The sequence below is a fragment of the Arvicanthis niloticus genome, chromosome 8 (assembly GCF_011762505.2).
Source record: "Arvicanthis niloticus isolate mArvNil1 chromosome 8, mArvNil1.pat.X, whole genome shotgun sequence".
NCBI lineage: Eukaryota > Metazoa > Chordata > Mammalia > Rodentia > Muridae > Arvicanthis > Arvicanthis niloticus.
The window spans coordinates 61,889,616-61,914,053 of NC_047665.1; the positions used below are offsets into that span (position 1 = coordinate 61,889,616).

The following is a 24,438-nucleotide window of genomic DNA, read 5'->3' on the forward strand; positions in this document are numbered from 1 at the left end:
GGATATGTTTACTGTTAGCATTTTGTCTAAGCTCTGCCCCACAGTTACCTGGCAACAGCCAGGTAAGCCTGTATGCCTGACTCACTATAAAAGGGGCTACTTGCCCTCTCTCTCTCTCTCTCTCTCTCTCTCTCCTCTCCCTGTCTTTACTATACCATGTCCTGTGGCTGGTCCTTCAGAGGGAAGGGATGCCTCAGCATGGGCCTGTCAAGACACCCTCTTTCCCCACACTTCACCATCAGAACATATCTCCTCCTCTCTTTATCTTTTTATAAACACATCACTTACATTACACTCCGTCACCTTTATTAGTTATACCCCAGGTTAGTTTTTCTTAAAACAGTAATATTTCACTTCATTAAAGCAATAGTACCATATTAATTAAATTCGTGCATCTTGATGTTAACAGATGATAAAAAAGATAACATCATCTCAATAATAAAAATAAAAACATTTTCCTTAGATGTCTTGCTTTGCTTTAATGTTCTCTTTAAAAGAATTATAATAAAGAGCTCATTCTTTTCATTTTATTTATGAGGGAAAGAGAAGATAGCTTCTTGCTGTGTAGCCCAGGCTGTACTCGAACTCTCAATGCTTCTGTCTCAGACTCTCATCGCCGTACTTCACTCTATTTTTTTGTTTGTTTTTTTCTTTTTTCAAGACAGGGTTTCTCTGTGTAGCCCTGGCTGTCTTGGAACTCACTCTGTAGACTAGGCTGGCCTTGAACTTCCAACTGCCTCTTCCTCCTAAGTGCTGGGATTAAAGGTGTGCGCCACCACTGCCGGTCATACCTCACTCTTGAAGGGCTATTTCAAAGGTTTATTCTTTCTCCTTTCACAAGTCGGCATCGAAACATCCAAGTGTCCTGAAATAAGATCAGAGTTTATGGACTACTTCCATTGGCCTACCCTCCATGAGAAAAAGGATTCAAAAGTCTTTATAATAATTAAGTAGGAAAAATATTATTTGTTATTTTGATTAATAGATAAACTACATTCTGGGACTCCAGTCAAGATAGTGTAGATGACTAGCAACACAGGGGGCATGGCATCTGTGTGCCCCATTGTACTGATGGCCCAGAGCCATCATTGACTCCCTGCCCTTGAGTCCCAAGCTGGCCTTTGTGATGACAAAGAAAATAAAACCAGACTTCTAAATCAAATGTGTTGTAGAAACTTAAGATTAAAAAGAAGCTCCAATTTTGGTTTTAACTCAAAAATTAACTGCTCCAGGACATCCCAGGAGGAGTACATTCCAAGGACTTAAACACACATTCCAGGAGAAGGGCCCAAGATAAAGTAATCAGGAAGCTGGGCCCTTAATGTAATAAACCTGGGCAAACAGAAGCCACTTAGCTAACACCCATTCTTATAAAGATAATGTGCAAATCTGAGTTACCTAGAAACTGGGCCTGAGAATGGCTGTTGAAGTCAGCCTTTGTGGTTATTGTTTAAAAGATAAAACTACCCTCATGCACTCTGGAAAAATGAAATGGTATAAAAACTGCTCTCAGCTTTGGCTCAGGGTTCCTCTTGCCTGCATGCAAGGGAACCTCGCTGCACTAGTTATCAATTTATCAATAAACCTCATGTTTTTGCAGTGAATCCCCCGTCTGTGAGCGGTTCTGTGGGAGCACGTCCTGCAGTTTTGGATCTTTGGGTCCAACAGTGCCCACCCACTGAGCGGCAACAACATTGACTATCCATAGCTAAAGCCGTACGTTGCTGTTCTTAGTGGGCTCAGCCACAACTCTGAAGTGAGCACCAAACAAGCCTGTATGATTTCAGATTAAACCCGAAGGAAGGGACCCCTAATGTTTCCTCTGTGATTGCAGGCAGTACCTTAAAGTCCATGTTTCCTTGGAGTCCATAACGTTGCTCTGCATACCCGACAACTTCCCTTGCGATGTTTTCTTGACTGGTGCCTGTCACGTCGATATACTGGCAGTCAGAGCTGCCAAAGTGGCAGGAAATTGACTGTGCAGAAAGAACAGACTGAAACTGGAGACAAGCACTTTGTCAACCCCATTATGCCACAAAACCAAGCAGAGTCCAGAGTCCTCTGTGAAGGGGACTATTTCACTTGAGATTTGATTTCTCAACTGGAAAGGCGGTCTATAGTGTCTTAAATCAGTCTCCTTGTACGTGGCTTAAATTCTCCTTCCAAGGCAGAAGGCTAATAGAAAAATTATAAAAGATTTAAATTTTTAAAAAAATGTTTGTGTGTGTGTGTCGCAAGGGCACACACACATCTGTGTGGAAGTCAGAGAACACGTTTTGAAGTTGGTTTTCTCCTACCCTGTAAGTCTCAGGGCTAGAACTCTGGTAGTGAGTCTTGGGAGCAAGTGCATTTATTTACTTAACCATCTTACTGGCCCGCAAAAGATCATTTTATTCTTTGTTTTTCAAAACTGTTTCTCTGTGTTGCCCTGGCTGTCCTGGAACTCTATCTGTAGACCAGGCTGGCCTCAAACTTACAGAGATCTACCTGCCTTTGCGTCCAGGACAGCCAGGGCTTGTTACATAGAGAAACCCTGTCTTGAAAAACCAAAAAAAAAAAAAAAAGATTAAAAAAAAATTAGCTGTGATACTTTTTAAAAGGCATATTTAGGAAGTCTAGTCCTTTAAGAGACCCTCAATATTTTTAGGTATTTAAATTTTCCCATATCCTAAAGTTCTTCAGTGGATTGTTCACACCACTAGAAAAATGTATAAACATATCCAGGCTTGCATAGCAGTAATTAAAATTCCTTTTGGTCACAGTTCATTATCTAAAAGTGATCAAATCCATCAGAAGGTCTTTTTACTTTGATCAAATACTAATATGTACAGTTGGGTCTCTAGATAAAGTCATGACAGAGATCAAAAAAAAAAAAAAGGGGGGAAAAGTGAGCTTGCTCATATGCATTCTGTTTATGAAGCAATGGTGAATATTTTTCTAGAACATTCCAGACACTAGAAAAAATGGAAAGGGTAAATTCATTATTTCAAAACATATATTATTTGTATTGCAATGGCTATACCCCACACTTGTACAATGCTGAGGGCCATAACAGCCTCTTATTTTAAAAATTGGCATAGTAAGCAGCATGACTGTTTGATCTTTGATGTATTAGAATATTATTTAGCTTGATAGCTGGATTGTTGACAGCCCCTTAAGTTTTGTCCCGAGTCAGCGCGCCTCTACCTCCTTTGCCTAATTCCAAGCTCCATAGAAGTTAGTGGGAACGTATGTAAATGGCAGGTTGAGTCTGGCACCTTCTCTTTGTCCCCAAAGAGCAGCAGGGCTGGATGGGAAACATGTGACAAGCCATAAAACCCCACTTAGACCCGAAGGAGTCCTGATGTTTGGTGTAGACCACTGTGTTCCCACGGGGAAGAGAGGACTCAGACTGGCAGACGTGAGAAGCCGGGGCATTTATGGGGAATTTTTAATGTAGGCAACAACGTATGAAGTTGTATAGACTTCTTAAGCTAAGGAATAGGCGTGCCTGCTGAATCTGGTTTCTGTGTGAAGTTTAGAACTCAGCATTGTGTAGGATCGATGCTATATTTCTCAGTAGTGAAGATATTATAAACTTCCCTCCTGCTGTGCTTTAGAATGAACATTTTTATGAATCCCAAATTATACTACTTTGGAAATTCAGCCATTGTTTTTTGCCTCAGAAGCAGCTGTGTGCAGAAAAGGACACTTTTGTTGAGAATTCTATGAATGGTCCTGGTCCAGTGATGAGGGGCCTACAGCATTTTGTTCTTTACCTAACAGAGTGAATATATTTATGCATATCTTGGTCAACAAACTGGTCCCTCAGTGAGAAGTCCTGCATTTTTTACTATCTTAATGTATCTTTTTTTTTTTTTTTTTAATTGAGACAGGGTTTCTCTGTGTAGCCCTGGCTGTCCTGGAACTCGCTCTGTAGACCATGCTGGCCTTGAACTCAGAAATCTGCCTGTCTCTGCCTCCCAAGTGCTGGGATTAAAGGTGTGTGCCATCACTGCCCAGCTATCTTAATGTATCTTGAGAGATTTGTTCTAGACCACTCATGTTTGGAGATGTAGCCATCTAAATCCGTACTTTCCGGAATCCTTGAGTTCTGTTCCGACCAGATCCATGGATGAGCAGAGGATGGAAGAAAATGGTATCACCCTTTTCCATCACCACGTGGACCCGGGGGCTGTCCGGGTCATAGTCTTGGATGCCATGGTACATTTTGTTAACTCCTCCCTAGAACACATAAGAGAAGCCATGTTCATATTCCAGGTGCCACTATAAACAAGACTTCATCAGCAATGCATCAGGGGAAGCAAGAGTCCTTGAACTTCCTCCAAGACAACAGCTTGCCTAACTTAGACTCTAAATTTCACACCTCTCTCTCTCTCTCTCATATATATGTATATAGACATACACACATATATACACACACATAAGATCTCCTCAGATTCCCAGCACTTGGGAGGCAGAGGCAGGCGGATTTCTGAGTTTGAGGCCAGCCTGGTCTACAGAGTGAGTTCTAGGACAGCCAGGCTTACACAGAGAAACCCTGTCTCAAAAAACCAAATAAAATAAAATAAAAATAAAAAAATAAAATAAAATAAAAGATCTCCTTAGATGTCTGTTTATTTTATAAGTCCCATGTTAAGCTGGTGAGATGGCTCACTGGTTAAAAGTACTTGCTACAGAAGCCCAACAACCCAAAGCCCATGGTAGACAGAGAGGACAGACTCCTGAAAGTTGTCCCCTGACTACCTCCACACATACTGATGACAGCAAATTAACTATAACTGACTCAGACCAGCTTTGCTTTGAGTGGTTAACAAGGGTGCAATGCTTATTTCCTTTTTAAAGATTTATTTTATTTATATGAGTACACTGTAGCTGTCTCCAGACACACCAGAAGAGGGCGTCAGATCCCATTACAGATGGTTGTGAGCCACCATGCGGTTAATGGAATTAACCACTGGAACCCAATGGAACTCAGTCCTCTGGAAGAGTAGTCAGTGCTCTTAACCGCTGAGCCATCTCTCCAGCCTGTGATGCTTAATTTTAGTGTTAACTTGATATGTTTCAGAATCTCCTGAGTAGGGAGCCTCCCTCACATGAAGAATTAGGGGCAGCACTAGCTAAAAATGGGGCTGCCAAAGGACTCCCTACGGTTTGGTGCTTTATTGTCACTGCTGCTGCTGCAGTTGCTGCCTTTGATGAGACTAGAACCAGTGTTTACCATTTCTTTCCTGGACTAAGGAACATCAGCTCTCCAGAAACCTTCTAGGCTTTAGGCATCAGAGACTACTGAGACACTCGGCCTGGTCAACTGAGCAGCAACGACTGGGGGCTCTCCCATGTGAGACAACCACCGTGGCACTGACTATTTTGACTGCTGAAGCACCCAGCCTCGAAGGACAACTGTTGCTGCTATTTTAACATGAGTTGATTTAATAAATCATATATATATATATATATATATATATATATATATATATATATATATATATATATATATCCCATCCACCCTATCAGTTCTGTTCCTCTACAGAGCCCTGGCTAATAGGACAGGCATCCAAACCTTTGTCTCATGCGTGTCCAGCCCGAATCAGCATTGTTCTTTCCTTAGTACAATATCCTCCTTGTCCAGATTTTCCTGCATATCAGGAGTATCGTGGGGAAACTAGTTTTTCTCCCCAAATCAGGAGGGAAATACTAACTATTTATGTCACACCCAGAGTAAAGCAAGACTAGTAAAATAATGGTCAGGAGGTGGTGGCACATACTTGTAATTCCAGCCCTTTGGAGGCAGAGGCACAAAGCCCCATACATACATCAACCCACAGTGTTGCTCCTTAGCTACTGTCCACCATGTTTCCCATTTATACATGTGTTGTTCTTCTTCTTTGACAATTTCACACCCAAATGCACATGTGCATTCATACACACGTGTACACAAATACACATACACACGAATTTTAGTCGTTTTCAGACCCAATTCCCCTCTCCTTTCCCCACTGTGCCCCTTCTTGCCAGCAGGTTTCTTTCCTACTCTATGTCCCCTTTCTGTGTGTGACTGAGTTTAACTGGAATTGTTTACAGAAGTTTCTACCTTGGGCTGGAGAGATGGCTCAGAGGTTAAGAGCACTGATTGCTCTTCCAGAGGTCCTGATTTAATTCCCAGCAACCACATGGTGGCTCACAACCATCTGTAATGGGATCCAATGCCCTGACCCACAGGAATACATGCAGGCAGAGTACTGTATACATATAAATAAATTAAAAAAAAAAAAAGTCTCTGCCACGAAATATGATAGGATAAGGAAAAAAAGCAAAAACAAACAAACAAACAAAAACAAAAAACCCAAAGCCAAAACAAACCAAAACAAAAACAAACCTCCTACCTTGCTTTTAAGACAATCTCCCTCACTGGCCTGGAACTCACCAAGCTCGCTAGGCTAGCCAACCTAGGGATCAGGGATCATCCTGTCTCCGCCCTCTCAGCAGAGATTTCAAGTGTGCCCCCCATGATCTGCTTGCTTGCTTTCTTCCTTCTTTTCTTTTCTTTTCTTTTCTTTTCTTTTCTTTTCTTTTCTTTTCTTTTCTTTCTTTCTTTCTTTCTTTCTTTCTTTCTTTCTTTCTTCCTTCCTTCCTTCCTTCCTTCCTTCCTTCCTTTCTTTCTTTCTTTCTTTCTGTGAGTTCTGGGGGTCAAACTCAGGCCCTCATGATTGCAAGACAAGCCTTTTATTGCCCAGGCTATTTTCCCAGCCCCAGTGGGAAGTCTTGCTAGTCTTGCTAAGATGCTGGCTGGCCGGGAAATGCTGCTGCTTGGAATCCTCTAGACCATTCCCTTCTGGCTTAAGTCAGCAGAGCCTAGCTCTGTGTGTTACTGTGTGAGGAGGGGTTGCTCATGTCACAGCACTTGTGTGGTAGCCTCAGGAAAACTCATGGGATTTCTCTCCTTCCACCCTGTGGGGCCCAGTGAGTCCGGGCATCGTTCAGGCTTCACAGCAAATACGCTCACCGACTTAGCCATCTCTGAGCCCAAATTGATGAACTGCACAATTTCAGGTTTACTCTCCTTAACAGACTGAAGGATTTTCACATACTAACAATATGTTACATAGTATCTTTTTAAGGATTTAAGAGTTAGCCTGAGATTTGGAATGCTGAGAATCTCTCTCCTGGTTCCTGGCTCTGGCTTCCCAGATTTTCAATGCATCTTATATCATCCCCTAAAATATCCTTCTTGAAGAACTTGTTTGCTCTCCTCATTCATAGAAACAAAAGCCTTTACTAGCTTCTCACAGCAAGTGCTGAGTGGGCTAGCAGACCAGGATGCAGCAGCAGCAGCCAATGGAAGCTTGGCAATTAAAGAACTGAACTATGAAGACATGCATCACATCAGTGAATCTCGAAATCAGTGTGCTAAGCAAAAGAAGCCATACAAAAGAGTGAATACTACAGAACTGTGTTGACGTAACACCTTAGAACATGCAGACTAATCTGTAAATGAAAAACAGCTCAGTGGTTGTCTTTGATAACAGGCAGAGAGAGGGGTTCCCCACCCCCTCTCCAGGCTCTTGCTCTGTTGCTCAGGCCCTCCCAGAACTTCCCATTCTACTGCATCAGTCTCTTAAATGCTAGGATCACAGGCATGCACCACTATGCCAGGCTAGAGGGGACTTTGACTCTCTTGAGTATGGTAACCAATGTGCATTCCCAAAATAATTGCATTATATACTAAACATGTATAGTTACTTACTTAACAACTATATCCTAAACAGAATATAGTAATCCCTCTCTATCCGGTCCTAGAGCCACTGGGTATAGCCCTCTCACTCTGGTCCTTTCACACTGTTCTTTCTCTGCTCATCTTTTTAATGTTGCTGTAGCTTCCAGCCCAACTGTGCTGTGAGCACCAAGCTTCACTTGCTCTTTAGCATGCCTGCGTATGCCCTTGACCTCCACACCTCCTCTTTAGAAGGGATTTCTACCATGTCACTCAATGCTCAACTCAGTCACCAGGTCTCTCTAGCGGCTTCTCAACCTTCCCAATGGTGCAACCCTTTAATACAGTTCTTCATGTTCTGGTGACCCCCCAAGTATAAAATTATTTTCATTGCTACTTCATAACTGTAATTTTGCTACTATTAGAAACTGTGATGTAGATACCTGTGTTTTCTAATATGAAAGAGTCATTCGACACCCCCAAAGGAGTTGCCACCCACAAGTAGAGAACTACTTACTGCTCTAGTGTCTCCATTGGATTTTGTAACCTCAGATTACAGTCTGACCCTCTTTTCACTCTGAGGTCCAGCATCAGTTGGTAAGTAAGACTAAGTGTCTCACGTGTCTAGGGCTGAACTGTTTATAACTGGTCTCTGTGAAAGTATGTAGCATTAACCCAAGTCCCCCACATTGGCTTGGTTTTCAAACTCATTTGGGAAAGACAGATGTCATTGGATATTTTACCTGACATCCTCAGATTTGCTCTGTGTATCTCAAGATGATACTCTGCTAAGAAAGCAAGCACAGTCTCTTCTCTAGGCTCCTCACATATACTGATAAAAAAAAAAAAATGAAAACAACAAAGGCTTCTGGGAAGATTCAGTAGAGATGCTGAGGAGATGGCCCTTCCAGCATGAGGACCTGAGTTTGGTCCTCAGAACTGGTGTTTCAAAAAAGAAAAAAAAAAAAAAAAAAAAAAAAAAAAAAAAAAAAAAAAAAGACAAAAAAAAAAAAAAAAAACAGCTGGAGAGATGGTTAAGAACACCAGCAGTTCTTTCAGAGGACCTGGGTTTGATTCCCAACATCCACATGGCAGCTACCACTATCTGTAAATCCAGTTCCATGGGATCTGACCTCTGCAGGCATCAGGCACACATGTGGTACACAGACATACATGCAGGCAAAACACTCAGACACATAAAATAAAAATAATTATAAAAAAAGAAAGAAAGAAAAGGCCGAGCATGGAAATGCAAATTTCAATCCTAGTGCTGGGAAGGAAGAAAGAGGAATCCCTGGGGCTCACTGGCCAGCTGCTCTAGTCTAGTTGGTGAGAGACTCTGCTTGAAAAAGATAAATGGTACCTGAGGAATGCACGTGCATGTGCACACACATGTCTCACACATATACATACCACACACACACAGATTAAGCACTTATGCAGACCTACCTCCCACTTGGGGTAATCATGTGGCTTCAGAGGGCCTTTGTGGGTGCCTGGGAGCACAACCAGACAACCATTGTTTCTGTCAGTGTTCTCCATGGCTGTCCAAGCACAAACAATTCGGTTGCTGGGTCGGAAGGGGAAATAGTGCAGATCCTGATGCAAGGGATGCCGGGACGTCTTCTTGCCTGCAAGAGAATCTGCTGTCAAAAAAAAAACAGTCTTGGGATTTTGTCATTTGCCTGAAAAACTGGAACACTGACCTATATACCAAAACCAAAGAAATGAAACAATGTGTCTGGAAATCAGTCTGAAGAGATAAGCAACAAAGTATCAAAGTATCAACCAGCATTCCACATCCTCTCCTTTCGTCCAGGTTCCACAGGAGGGATGGTTAGTGCTCCTTCCCTGCAATCATATCATCCCTTCTGTTACACTTCACCCCTGCCTTGCTTGGGCTTTGTCACAGGGCAGCATTCAATAAGGAACGTAACGAGATAAGGAGAATGCTATAGAGCCATGCTCCTTCTGACTGAAGGCTCTCTCAGAAGTTGTCCTCAGGGAGATGATAGGCACGTATTCAGCAGTTGCCACACACTCCCTGGCTTTGCTCTTGGATAATCTGCTCCCAGGCTCTTGAAGAAAGAAACATGGTGATGATATTATTATTATTATTATTATTATTATTATTATTATTATTATTATTATTATGCTATCAGAAGGAAAAGTGGAAAAGCGAATGGCTCTCATGGCTGATTTCCACTGCTGGCAGAAGGATTTCTCAATATGGGTCAAAAGCCAACTGCAGTAGAAACTTCAGGACTAATTATTAAAATGTGCATGCCTGAATGCTACTTCTGGTATAGTGAGTTCTTTGAATATACACGTAAGCAAGCCCAAGGTGTCGTAAGGATTCAAGTGTAATTTAAAATAATAGCTCTAATTTTGTTAGTCAAAATAACGTTTTCAGGACAGGGATGTCGACATGCTGTCACAGCTAAAAGCAGCTTAGAGCCATCGATGGCTTTGTGGGTAAACTATTTGCTTTGCAAGCATGAGGACCTGAGTTCAATCCTCAGAACCTGTACCAGCTTGACACAAGCTAGTCATCTGAAAGGAGGGAATCTCAACTGAGAAAATGTCTCCAGAAGATCTAGCTGTAGGGCATTTTCTTAATTAGTGATTGACCTGGGATAGCCTAGCCCATTGTGACCATCCCTGTGCTGGTGGTCCTGGATTCTATAAGAAAGCAGGCTAAGTAAGCCAGTAAGCAGGACCAAGACTTCTGCCTGAACTCCTGTCTCCAGGTTCCTGCCTTCCTTGAGTTCCTGTCCTGGCTTCCTCTGATGATGAACAGTGATATGGAAGTGTAAGCCAAATAAATCTCTAAGTTTCTTTGGTCATGATGTTTCATCATAGCAATAGTAACCCTGCCTAAGACAGAGCCCATGTAGAAATGTCAGGCCTGAGAATGCATACTTATAATCCCATCACTGGGGAGACAAAACAGCAGGATCCCCAAGGCTCCCTGACCATCCAACCTAACCTGATTGGTGAGCTCCAGGCTAATGAGAGATCTTGCCTCAAGGGAGACAGACAGAACGCCCAAGGACACCAAGGTTGTCAACGTGCATACCCTCTCAAGAGCATATAAGCACATGAAATGTGGCAGCACTTGTACATACATGAGCACACATACATATAGTTAAAAAAATTTGAAAAACATAGATATGCTGGGCAGTGGTGGTGCATATCTTTAATTCCAGCACTCAGGAGGCAGAGGCAGGCAGATCTCTGAGTTCAAGGCCAGCCTGGTCTATACAGTAAGTTCTAAGACAGCCAGGGATACACAGAGAAATCCTGTCTCAAAAAACAAACAAACAAACAAAACCCACAGTGAATAGGAGGAGTTTATGATATACAAACTATTATTTGCTAAGCTCTACAGTCTGTCATGTGACTATTTACAATACCCCCTATAGTCACTATGTGAAATTAGTTACTCTTCAATGTTGTTAAAATATAAATTGTTTTAAGAGTTAAGTAAAAGTATATAATCCCCTCATTTAAAGTCTGATAGCTATACATAAGACATAGGTTCAAACATCAACTTTACATGTTTAATCGAACAATACTTTTCTTTTGTGTTTCCCTAACAAAAAAGAGTTCTTTACCAGAATCTGGAGGCTTGTTGATCAGCATCCCATGCATAGCCATAATATTGGGTCCTGTGAAACACTCCACATATTTCAGAATCTAAGAAAAAAGCAGTAAAAAAATAATAATAATAACTTCACAGGAAATCAGAAGCACAGGTAAATGACATAGCATAATTGTATGCTGTATCCACAGAAGAACCAAGATGGCGGAGCGGGCTGAGGCAGAAGGATGTGGAGCTTCATAGCCAGTTTTAGAAAGAGAAAGACCTCATCTAAAACAATAACAACTTAACACCAAAATTTCAGGGCTGGCAGTGTAGTTCAGTTTATCAGCATTGTGTGATGGTTTTATTTGGGTTCAGCGCACTCCACATATTTTAGAACCTAAAGTGGGGGGTGGGGCGGGGCAACGACTTAACTAGGGTAGACAAGGCCCTGAATTGGATCAGCAACATCAAAACATTCAAACAAACAAACTAATTTTATACTGCTACTGACAGAGTCATAACAATAAATAAATTGACAAGAAATAGTTTTGTAAATGTTATTGAATCTTAGATGAGGTCCCTTGTTTTTCACAACAAACATAATTAACCCAGTCCATAGAAAAGCCACTCCATCATGATGCCATGGATTGTTGGGGTGAGATAATTCTTCATTTGGAATGAAGGCAATTGTAGAGTCTCTGTGCATTGTAGGATCTCTGGGTCCCATTAATAGCATCCATGGTCTCTACTCATTGGAAGCCATTAACTCCTCCCACCCAAAATGTGACAACTAGCAATGTCTCCAGATGCCAATTAGCCAGTGCGGAACAGAGTCATCTTTGCTTAAGAGTATAGCTCCTGCACCCTATATAAAAAGGAGTTGGAAGGCGGCAGACCTGCTATGAAGCTGACAGGAAAGGGGCACGGAGCTAGATGGTGTGAACTGAGCAGATGTTGGAGACAGACTTGCAGATTGGCCATTTAGCAGGAAGGCAGGCTGGGCTCCCACCTGGGGGAGGGTGCAGTATCTGAAGAGTTCCTCATCTTCTTGGAAATCCTGGATCTTCATAACCATATTCTCACTTGGTGTATAGCGCTGCTTCGAAGTGGCCACATCCATCATCACAACGATTCCTGGTGGTTTCACCTCCTTTCTGCAGATTCTTTCAAACTCTGTTCTAGAAACGAGATTTACAGAGTCTTATTATGTGAGTTTCCAAATACCTGGCTGGCCCTGCCCTGTTGAACCATTACCTTAAAAATACCTCATCCACAGCAGACCAGTAGGGAAACAGTGTGTGCGTGTGCGTGCGCATGTGTGTTTAGTCTAGACTGGCTGGCCACTGAGTGTTCCTCTCCCCAATGCTGGGCTACAGGTATATACTACCATTCATGGCCTTTACATGGGTGCCAGATATTAGAACTCAGGTCCTTATGCTTGCACAGTGAGTACTTTACCTACTGAACCACCTCCCTGGCCTGACAAGTGACACTGAAATAATAGAGACTGTGCGTCTCTTACCTGAAGTGCTTGGCAACAGAACTGTTTTGGATTTTAGATTTTTTTTTTCTTAAGACAGGGTTTCACTTTGTAGCCCTAGCGATCCTGGAACTCACTCCGTAGACCAGGCTGGCCTCAAACTCACAGAGATCTGCCTGCCTCTGCCCCCGGCGTGCTGAGTCAAAGGTGTACAACACCACACCTGGCTTGGATTTCAGATTTAAAAAAAAAAATACTTGGAATATTTACATATGCATAATGAGATAACCTCGTGATGGAACCCAGGTCTACACACAGAATTCACTTGTGTTTCCATCACAACCTGTACACAGGCCTAAAGGCATCTTAAGCATTATTTTTGCCTGTTTTGACTTCAATCTGTCACAAGAGGTTACATGTGAGGTTTTCCAGCTATTGCTCCATGTCATCACTCAGGGAGGCTTTAGATTTGGCAGTAAGATTTATTTGATGTTAAAGGTTGAACATCACTAATGCAAAAAAAAAAAAAAAAAAGTCTGAAAAGCAAACATTTTTGTAGCAACTAACTCTGGAGTGCCAAACAACCCTGGTCCGCTTGCCCACCATTGATTTTCCCTTATTTTGTTCCCACAGCAACAAGAAGACACCAGGAGGATCAAAATGCCCCAATTTAAAAACAGGGGGCAGGGGGTGCTGAGACAGACTCGGATTGCCCAAGAACATTAGGGGGAGGACTATGATTCAAGCCAGAGAGTCTGGCACTCGAGTTAACACTTCTAAACACCCCCAAACAAATCACATCATTAAAAAAAAAAAACCAAATCTCTGAACACGTCTCGGGACATGGCTCAGTGTCAGGTACCTGCTCACTCACTCAAGACAGGAGTTCGAACCTCCAGAACCAACGGAAAGGTAGATATGAGAGTAGATATACACATAGGCAAGAAAATTACAGGAAGCCCTCAAACCAGTGAATAATAACAGCAAGCAAAAAAAGAGACCCTGTCCTCCCAAACAGAGAACAGAGGGGACAGACAGGCAACACGGTTGTCCTCAGATCTCTACAGACATGGGTTGGAAAACACACATCAATTCCCACTCACATGTCTCTCTCACACACAAACTATGAACACGCAGAAGCTAATCTAAACCTCTGTTACCACTGCATTCATGTAATGCAGATGTAATGCAACTTTTTGTAAAATCATAAAAAGTAGTATACCGAAAACGCTGAATATCATCATCCGATACCAGATTTTTAATGACGAGATACCCATTTTCTTCATAAAATTTTCTCTGCTCCAAGCTGAGGACATTATTATCCAAAGTATACCTAAAGAAAAAAAAAAAAAAAAACCACCAAGAATCTGGAATACATTTATTGGGGAGGGTGAGACAGGGTCTTATTATATAGCTCTGACTGTCCTGGAACTTGCTAGGTAGACAAGGCAAGCTTTGAACTCAGAGATCTGCCTGCCTCTGTCTCTTGAGTAAAGGGACCAAAGGTGTATGTTACCACACTCTGCCTACATTCATCTTTTTTAATTCATAGTTTCTATTCGTATGGCTTTAATGAAGTAATGGAGTAAAAGTTTAGAGTGTGAAGTCCAAAACACAGGGTATGGTCACCAAAAATGGGTATTACTGAAAAATATTAACCGAGGGGTATATCTGTGCAATCGATGTTAAAAATGAAAGGCATAATGCTGTGGGCACACTTATTATAGTATGGTAAAAATCATATACAACATAACACAAAGCAGGAAGAAAGAGAGGAAGGTGAGGGGTGTGGCAATGTCAGTAGCTGAGCAGCTGCAAAGAAATAGTGTTTTAAAACAATGGTTGCCTTTCAGTAATAACTTAAAATTCTGAATTAAAATTTTTTCTACAGTGAATAAGCATTGTCTTTCAAATGAAAGATCAATTCAATAAAGTATATGTGATATAGATAATATATATGTTTCTTAAGATGGGATCTCACAGCTGGACAATGGTGGCACACGCCTTTTATCCCAGCACTTGGGAGGCAGAGACAGGTGGATTTCTGAGTTAAAGGCCAGCCTGGTCAACAGAGTGAGTTCCAGACAGTCATGGCTATACAGAGAAACCTTGTCTCAAAAAAAACAAAAACAAAAACAAAAACAAAAAAACAAAAACAAAAAGGGTCTTACTTTGTAGCACAGGCTGGTCTTGAACTTGGAATCCTCCTGGCTTGACTTAGCAAAGTCTGGGATTCCAGGCATTCTCCACACACCCAAATTATAATTATAATTATTATTATTATTATTATTATTATTATTATTATTATTGGTTTTTCGAGACAGGGTTTCTCTGTATAGCCTTGGCTGACCTGGAACTCACTCTGTAGACCAGGCTGGCCTCAAACTCAGAAATCCGCCTGCCTCTGCCTCCCAAGTGCTGGGATTAAAGGCGTGCGCCACCACCGCCCGGCCACTGTTTTTTTTTTTTTTTTTCTCCCATGAGACGCAGGAGGATGGGACGCCCGGGATTCTAACGGGAGGGTAGAGAGAGAGGCCCCGCGCCCTCTGCAGGCCGGCGGTTTACGGGCCAGTTACACCGCCAGTTGGCTTACAGGCATTTCTCAATCGAGATTCTTTGATGATTAAATCCTGTGTCAAGCTGTTGTAAAATTAGTCAGAACACATACATAGTGTAGTTACAGGTCGAAATGAGATCTACTTACTGGAATTGTTCAGGATAGAAACTGGCAGGAGAAGCTAACCCCGATACAGGATGGGCTACCTAGGTAAGAATTAAGGAAAAGGAAGGAGAATGTAGGAGTCAACCTTTTTGCCAAACACCAGCCTCCTGCTTTGCTTCTATGGATAACACAGCCAGTGTGTTACCTCATCTCTGTTAACACAACCTGAAGAGGAGCCTGAAAAGTCTGCTGTTAAGAGCAAGAAGTCTAATGGGCTCAGTCCCCGTCACTCCATCACTCAAAAGAGAATGACCCAGCCAGGGTATAACCCCCAGTTTCTACCTATAGCTCTAGTCAGCCCCAGGCCCAGGATTTCCTTCCTCTAATTTACTGAGCAAATAAAACACCAAAGGCCACACTTTAGAAGTGAGGAGAAAAGCTTGGACCTAGTGCAACTTCAGACTAAACTGGGAAGAGCTTGGCAGTTATTAGGACACAAAAAGTCTGAGCCACACAGTCAAGTAAACATTCAAATATCCTAGAGACCAGAAATCCACTTGTAAGATCTTTTTATTCCACTCAGTAACTACAGATTAGAAACAGCCCTTTTCTGTTTCTTTATCTTACAGTGCTGCTTTCAGAATGTCAGTTATGGGTAAACTGAGGTAGAGGCTGAGGCAGGTGGGGTTTTGAGTTTCATCACCTTGATCTATGTAGTGAGTTTCGGGCCAGTCAGGGCCACACAGCGAGAGCCTGTCTCAAACAAGCCAAGCAACCCCACAATATCACTTCACGTGAACTTGTCTGTCATCTTTTGTTCATTCATTTATTGAAACAAGATCTCACTATGCAACTAAGATGAGGCCTGGAGGTTTTTATAGCCCAGCTGGCCTCAGCCTCTTCCTGCCTCCATTTCTCAAGCATTGGGGTTGCAGGTATGCATTGCCATGCCTGGATTGCTTTTATTTATTTTGGCTTTACAATTTTTTGAGACAGAGAACAGTCGACATTTGCTGGCCTTGACTTTAATTATGTAGCCAAATGTGATCTTGACCTGATTCTCCTGCCTCCATCACTTCCTGAGAGGTGAAATTATAGACATGTGCTACCATACGGCCTATTTTTCTTACATTCTTTTCTGTTTTTGTTGTTGCTGTTTTTGTTTTGTTTTTTTTTTTTTTTAATTAGAATCCCACTATGTAGCTCTGGCTGACTGGGAACTTGCTGTGTAGACCAGGCTGATCTTGAACTCACAGAGATGATTGTCTGCCTCTACCTCTGCTGAGATTAAAGGTGGTTGCCAACTGACCTTTTATTTATTCTGATCATTTATTCATTTAATGTATATTGGTGTTTTGCCTTCATGTACGTCTGTGTGAGGGTGTCATATCATTTGGTCCTGGATGACAGACAGTTGTGAGCTCCCATGTGGTTGCTGGGAATTGAACCCAGGACACTTCTGGAAGAGCAGCCAGTGTGAAGAGCAGCCAGTGCTCCTCACTGCTGAGCCACCTCTCCAGCCCCACAGTTCCAACTCTCGTTCAAGTTTCCCAACATAATGTTGCCACAAGGACATATAGACCTCAGTGCTCCAAGCTGGTCTCCTCAGCCCCTCTCCACTGTTTGTAGGACTATCATTGTTGTTGGAGAAATGTTAAGTGATGTTGGAATGTATGATAGAGATGTAAAGTGGAGAGAGACACAGGAAGCTGTGACACTGTATGACCCCAATTACATAAATACAAAGCACTCTGTATTCCCTAATCCACACTGCTTAGATGCACACTGCGGCTGGGGAGAAACTGCCTCAATTTCTAGAGCTCTTATTAAGTCCTATATTTCCTATGGTTCTTGGCCAGCACTGTCTAATACTCAATACTAGCTGCTAGCTACATCTGGCCATTTAAATTGAAAAATTGATTCAAGTTAAAAGTGTATACTTTTAATCCCAGCACTTGAGAGGCCGAGGCGGTGGATTTCTGTGAGTTCTATGCCAATTCAGTCTATATAGCAAATTCCAGCCAGCCAGAGATGCATGGTAAGATCTGATCTCAAAAACCAAGCAAACAAACCCACAAGAGTACCGAGAGACGGCACCAATTTCAGTCCAGATACATCTAGTACCAGTATATCCAAGGTTCTCAAAATGTAGCAAACATCCAGTTGCCAAGAAGAAATAGACTGTGATATTCCACCCCTACATAGTCTGCAGGTCTAACCACTGCGTTAGTTCAGTGCCTTTTTTTTTTTTTTTTTTTTTTTTTTTTTTTTTTTTTTTTTGGTTTTTCGAGACAGGGTTTCTCTGTGTAGCCCTGGCTGTCCTGGCACTCACTCTGTAGACCAGGCTGGCCTCGAACTCAGAAATCCGCCTGCCTCTGCCTCCCAAGTGCTGGGATTAAAGGCGTGTGCCACCACCCCCCGGCAGTTCAGTGCCCTTAATCGGGATCTTTTCCCATCAGTTTCTCAATGTAAAATGAAGTTACGTTATTAACATGTAGATAAGAGTTTAGGTTTGAGGTAGGCCTGGCACGCCACTGCTTACAAACCAAAAGCCTCACAGGCAGAATCATAGGCAAAGTCAAATAAACAGCTATTATGATCAGCCTCAGAGATGGCAGGTACCAAAAATCCTAAACCATTAATTTTAGCAGTCAATGGCTTGATATTTCCTCCTAACCCCTGAGAGTGTGAGAGTGCGCGTGTGAGTGTGTATAACTGATTCCAAGCCTTGGTTTATAGTGTTTTGCTTTTGAAACAGTCTGTCACTTTTGGACAGGCTGGCTGACCATTAAGATCTTCAAGTCTGTACCTCCCAGTGAGATCACAAGCATTATTACCAGGCACTTGCTTCTGAAGGAACCAGGCAGGCTAAGGAAACAAGTCCCTTTCCGGGAACCAGTTTAGTCCCGGGGAGACCTGGGCCACCTGGACCCTGGACCCTGGAGGAGGAGTTTACACAGCTAGTGGGAAGGTGACAACCGGAGGGCAGGTGGAGAGGGACTGCTACCTGCAGGACAGAGTCCTGATCCCGGGCCTTCTCTTTTTGACGACTGATGCCCCCTCCTGACCGCTGAGGATCCCTGCCTCTGCGGGTCTTGGTTACAGGCAAGCAGCTATGAACTCAGTTTACAGGGCAACTGTCCTTGGCATTTCTGGATGCAGAAGGCAACTGAAAAATGGCAGTCCTCTTTGTGATGACGTCATCACCCCTTGCTTTGCACCTTCCGCTGTTACACCCAGCAAGAAACAAGGGTGGTAAGCAGGCTCAAAATGCTGCGGGGATATACACCAGCCACCTAAGCCTAGAGGGTCACACCCGTCGCCCTTGCAGAGGACAAGGGTTTTCTGGTGGGTGCGGCCTCCACCCGGGAACCCCGGGGACTAGGGACAGGGAAGAGACAGTGACGCAGAGGCTCTCTCGCGCCCTTGGAGTCACCACCAGGGTGGAGATAACTCCTTCCAGCCTGTGAGCCCATCCACAGCCCAAAGGATACAATCGCTGGGCCCGAAGGTCGGCCGAGGTGTCCCAGAAGAACCTGCAGCCGGGAACAAGCGCGCGAGCGGTCCATGGTGGGGGCCAGCAGACTAAGCTGTTGCGCCTGGGCCTTATTTAACTCATCGCAAGGCACCGCCTCCTGGTAGAGGGTGGAGTACAGTCCAAGGGCAGGACACAGCGCCACCTCCCACCTCCCACGCCGGGCTGGGGGTTGGGGAGCTAGGGACGAGGGAAACAACCGAAGCTGTTTGAGAGTCCATACTCCCGGCCCCTGTGTTTTTGTTCTAATCTGTTAAGAATCCTCCCTGCAGCACCGAAACATAGCTACTGGAGCGATGTCTCCCAGAAGCCGGAGGCAGGGATCTGAGCCACACTTTTAATTTGGTAGTTTTAATCCATGAACAACTAATCTATGCGACTATTTCTCCCACTACGAACCAATAGAAATTAAAATCATCTGTGCTATTCGGAACAGACATTTAATTTAGCATGAATTCATCCTAAAATATTAGAAAGTTTGGCTGTTAGTTTTTAAGAAGTGCGATCCACACAGTCTAGTATAATTTACATTACATTTTAGGGCGCGCGCGTGCTCATGTGTGTGTGTGTGTGTGTGTGTGTATGGGTGTGTGTGTTTGCGTCCTTGTTTGTGGTGATCAGAGAAAACAATCTTTTAAACAAAACTATCAATATTTGTATAAACACATATACTTATACACGTATATATAAACAATAATTAAATAATAATATGTATTTAAAAAGTATTGGGGGTTGGAAAAATGGGAGGAAGGAGAGAAAGGGGAAAATTATGTAAATACAGTGTTCCTATATGAAATTCTCAAAAAGGAATCCAGTTTTTTAAAAAGTTCAACAGATTAACATTTTACATTATGAAAATAAATATGACCTATAGTTATGTTAAAGGACATTTTAACTCACTACAAACTTTGAAGTTTAAAATGAGATCAATAAAAATTATTTTACCCAGCATACTAACAAAAACCACAATAATGTTTTATAGTTTAAAGTATTTCTAAGAACAAGAAAATAGATTCTCAGGAGCTAAGTCAGCAGAACCAGGGGTACACTGTGTGTGTGTGTGTGTGTGTGTGTGTTTTATCAAATCATAATTTTTACTTTTTAACATGGGGGTTATAAACACAAAAATGCAAGATGTGGGGGAGGGGATGACACAGGAGCATAGGTGTTCAGGGGGAGTACAGATATCTTTCAGAACAGGGTATCAGCTGGATGAAGGTTCAGGGGTCAGGTCACTATGACTCTGCCTATGATTCACTTGTCCTTATCTAATTTGGTACTATTTGACAAAGGCTGCCTATTTACAAGGTCTATGACTACTCACGCTGGTAGATTTCAACAAAAGCTGCCTGTTTACAATAGTTTATAGCCATCTGTTTCAGTGTTTTTTCCATAGCGACCCAAGACTTTGTGTTAGCAGGCATGTAAGTCAGGCCTATTGCTGATTCTAGGCTTATGGCTGATTTTAGGCCTTCAGTGAGAAACAGTCTTCTAGGAAGCTGAATCGCCTTCCACCACCTGGGTTTGGGGAATCGAACTCAGATGGTCAGGTTTGTTCGGCAAGCTCCCTTAACCACTGTATATCTCACCAGCTAGTATAATATGTAAAATTTCTTACATAGCTAAAAACTGTTTTCCTAAAGTCTTTGAAATTCAACCACTATCCATAATCTTAATCTCTTTGTCTCTGATCTCTTTAGAGAGTTACTTCTTAATTGCTTCTTCATAAACATGTTATTGTTTCTTAAATGTTTTCAGTAGATAAGTTGGTGACGGTGGCACACATAGTCCAGGAGAGACAAACAAGTAACCAGATAGCTATTTCCTGTTTTCAGGTGCCAGTTAGTGACAGTGCCATAGTTCAGGAGAGACAAGCAAATAGCCAGATGGCTACTTCTTGTTTTCAGGTGGCAGAGATTTGGCCAAGACTTAGAGCCGTGCTTAAGTGGCCCACAGTTTAAAAGCAGGACTGACTGCATTTTCCCCCCACTTGGGAAATAGGTGTCTTGTTACTGCTCTCACCTGGTGTAAAGTGGGAACTGCAGGGAGAAGGAAGAAAACAAAACTGAAATTAGTCTGAATTCGGGTCACCTCTAGCAGAAGTGAAAGATCAAGACCTCAAGACCGTTATTCTGAGGATGGCTGATTTCCCTAACCAACAGAGAAAATTACAGGTTTGAGGCCTGTCTTGGTGTAACGGCCCGCTCTGTTCTGCAGGTTGGGGTCTAGCAAGAGAGAGAGTGGGGAGAGAAGGGGAAGAGATGTGAAGAATAGAGACAAGCCAGAGGATCTGTAGTCAAGTCTCCTTTACTGTCTCCCACAGACTATACTCACACCTCCTACTGACCACCACCACCCCTATTACTACTACACCACACACTTACTAGGAAATCCTGGGTATTTATAAGCACAAGCAGGGAAACACAGGTGAAAACATTTTACCACATGCACCATGCAGCTGGGGTCACTAAACAGCAAAACAAGCTATGTGGGATAAACAATATATTTATCAGAGTGTGCTTCAGCTGTTATAGGCTTTTGAAAAACAAGTCTCTCATCAGGGTATATGGTTCCAGATGGCTGCAAAGTTGATAGCTGCTTTCTAGCTGCTTTCTGCTTAAAGTCAGCTCCCAACATCTTAGGGTTTATATTGCTGCAATGACACCATGACCAAAAAAGGAAGTTGGAGAGGAAAGGGTTTATTCCATTTACATTTTCATGCTACTGTTTCTTATTAAAGAAAGTCAGGACAAGAACTCAAATAGGGCAGGATCCTGGAGGCAGGAGCTGATGCAGAGACCATGGAGGGGTGCTGCTTACAGGTTTGCTTTCTATAGCTTGCTCAGCCTGCTTTCTTCTAGAACCTAGGGTCATCAGCCTAGGGCCATCAGCCCAGGGATAGCACCACCCACTATGGGCTAGGCCTTCCTCATCAAGGGGAAGAAAATGCCTTACATCTGGGTCTTCTGGAGGCATTTTCTCCCTAAGAGTCCCTCCTGTTAGCTAACTTTAATGTGGGTTAAACTTCCATAAGACTAGCCAGCACAGGATGAAAGATTGTGAAACATGAGGCAGAGTCTCCTCCTGGCTCTGCGTGTGTGTAATATTTCCTAACCTGTATTTTTGTTTGTCTTGTGATAACTGAGCTTAGAACCCAGAATTCCCCATGAGAGGCAAGCACACTAACAGTAAGCTATCTCATCTACATCAGCCTACCTGTTTTGTTTTGCTGAGACAACGGCTGAGATTTCTGACTATGTTGCCCAATCTGGCCTAGGACTTCTAGACTGAAGCAATCCTTTTACCTCATCCTCCAGAGAAGAAGGGACAATAGGCATTCACCCCAGTGCTAAGCTTATATTTGCTTTAAAAAAACTTTTTAAGATTTATTTATTTTATGTGTATGAGTATTTGAGTATTTTGCCTGCCCTGCATGTATGTATGTATGTATATATATGTATGTATGTATGTACGTATGTGTACTATAGCTTGGTGCTGACAGAGGCCAGAAGAACATGTTACATCCCTGGGTCTGGAGTTATGGATGGTTGTGAAGAACCATGTGGGTGCTGGATACTGTGGTCTGGCCCTCCACACGAGCAACACATCATCTTAGTTATCCAGTGAGCCCTCCCCTTCATCTTGCTTTGCTGTCTTGAAAACAACTCTTACACCTGTTTTTTAACCAAATGACCAAGAAGTGATAAAGACAACTTTTAAAATCAACTTTTAAAATAGTCTCAGAACAGTTTCCCCAACTGTCAGAGTTAAGGAGAGTGATTTTTTCAATAATTATATTTAAGCAGCTAAACAAAGTAGAAACTAAAAACTACACCCCAGGTTAAATTGAAGAGTTGTGTACACCTAAGAGAATTCAGTTCAAAATCTCTGGGAACACAGTTCGGGGGTGAAGTGCTGCTTGTGTGCATGAAGTCCTGCATGCAGAAACTTGTCCTGGAGCAGGCATGTAACCTCAGTACATGGGGAGGTTGGTGGGGGTGGGGGTGGGGGTGGGGGAGAGATAGAAGCAGAAGGCTCAGCACTGTCATTCTTAGCTACAAGTGAAGTTGAGGGCAGCCTGGGCTGCCTAAGACCCTGTCTGAAAAGGGGGCTGGGGAGTCGGGGGAAGAGACTCTCATTATACACATAAGAAATTATCTGTAATCAAATTCCAATTGAAAAGATCTGAGAATAAATATGAATACGGGCAGGTAATCTGGTGGCAAGCTTTCTTTTACCGTTCCTTTTTTAAAATAGGATCTGACTATGTAGCTCAGGTTGGCCCAGAACTCACTAGGTAACTCAAGTTGGCCTCAGTCTTGTAGCTATCCTTCTGTCCCTGAGTCCTGAGTGCTGGGTATAAGTGTATGCTATGTTGCCCCGCCTTAGTGGCAAACTTTAAAGTACATTTCGCTGCTCACTTTCTGCCTACAACCTACCAAGGCTTCACCTTTTCCATAGTAGAGAACTATCTAACGCTTCCAGGGAAAGCCAGCCCTGTCCTTTAACATCTGTTCCTTGTCTTGGCCAGCCAAGAATATAACAGCAATCCTTCCATCCTCCATGGTGGGTCTCACCAACATATAAGCATTGCTTTGTATTTTCTACATTTTTTTTTTTTTTTTTTTTTTTTTTGGTTTTTCGAGACAGGGTTTCTCTGTGTAGTCCTGGCTGTCTTGAAACTCACTCTGTAGACCAGGCTGACCTGAAACTCAGAAATCTGCCTGCCTCTGCCTCCCAAGTGCTGAGATTAAAGGCATGCACTACCACTGCCTGGCTATTTTCTACATCTTATAAAATCTTTTGATCGAATTCCTGCACAGTGATTACTCAAAAATTCATAGAGACAGTTTGTCCTGGGTCTGAGATGAGTCAGCAGGGGACAGACCCTTGCTGCCAAGCACAAGGACATGAGCCCTCGAGCCCATGTTTTGGAAAGCGAGAACTAACTTCTCTACATTGTCTTCTGACCTCTGGGAACACAAACACACACAATAAGCCAAAAAAAAAAAAAAAAGATAATAAGCATTTAAAACAAAGAAAATTCTTTTGTAGCCAATCTTGAAAGAATTATAGGTATGTTCAGTCTTGGATTTCTCTCACTTGATTTTCTCTAAAACCCAGATGCTTTGTGAACTCATCTGTTAATGAGTTGCTCTTTTCTAGGTCACCAGCGGTCACCATGTGGTCATCCAGGGGTTACATCCCATTGCGTTCCATCCCATGCAATCCACTGCACGTGGCATGTAGAATAGACCTGCAGTGGCTTCCCCTTCTGTTCCCTCTCGTGTCCTTTCCTGACTGACCTTTCCTCATTCTCCTGAGATCTGTAGTCAGTCCTTTCACATCTTTCTGTGAAAAACACCTTCCTCAGTCATCTCCTCCAGCCTCAGACTTTACACTTCATCCTTAAGGTGAAAATCTCGAATTTGTAACCCTCTCTTGGACTGTTCAACTC

At 42.7% G+C, this 24,438-nt stretch overlaps 1 protein-coding gene across 2 annotated transcripts; it reads right to left on the reverse strand.

Moving 5' to 3' along the window:
• Positions 1-284: 284 nt before the first annotated feature.
• Phyh (phytanoyl-CoA 2-hydroxylase) lies at positions 285-19,138 on the reverse strand. Of its 2 annotated transcripts, XM_034510603.2 has the most exons (9): positions 18,940-19,138; positions 15,488-15,546; positions 14,006-14,116; positions 12,313-12,481; positions 11,332-11,413; positions 9,164-9,345; positions 4,075-4,224; positions 1,842-1,976; positions 285-865 (listed from the first exon to the last, which is right to left on the reverse strand). In XM_034510603.2, the coding sequence occupies exons 1-9, from the start codon at positions 19,012-19,014 to the stop codon at positions 812-814; spliced, it is 1,017 nt and encodes a 338-aa protein (XP_034366494.1). In that variant the 5' UTR covers positions 19,015-19,138; the 3' UTR covers positions 285-811. The 2 variants fall into 2 exon arrangements, with proteins under 2 accessions (XP_034366494.1, XP_076795581.1); XM_076939466.1 differs by lacking the exon at positions 14,006-14,116 and having other exon boundaries at positions 663-865; positions 18,940-19,090.
• Positions 19,139-24,438: the final 5,300 nt, after the last annotated feature.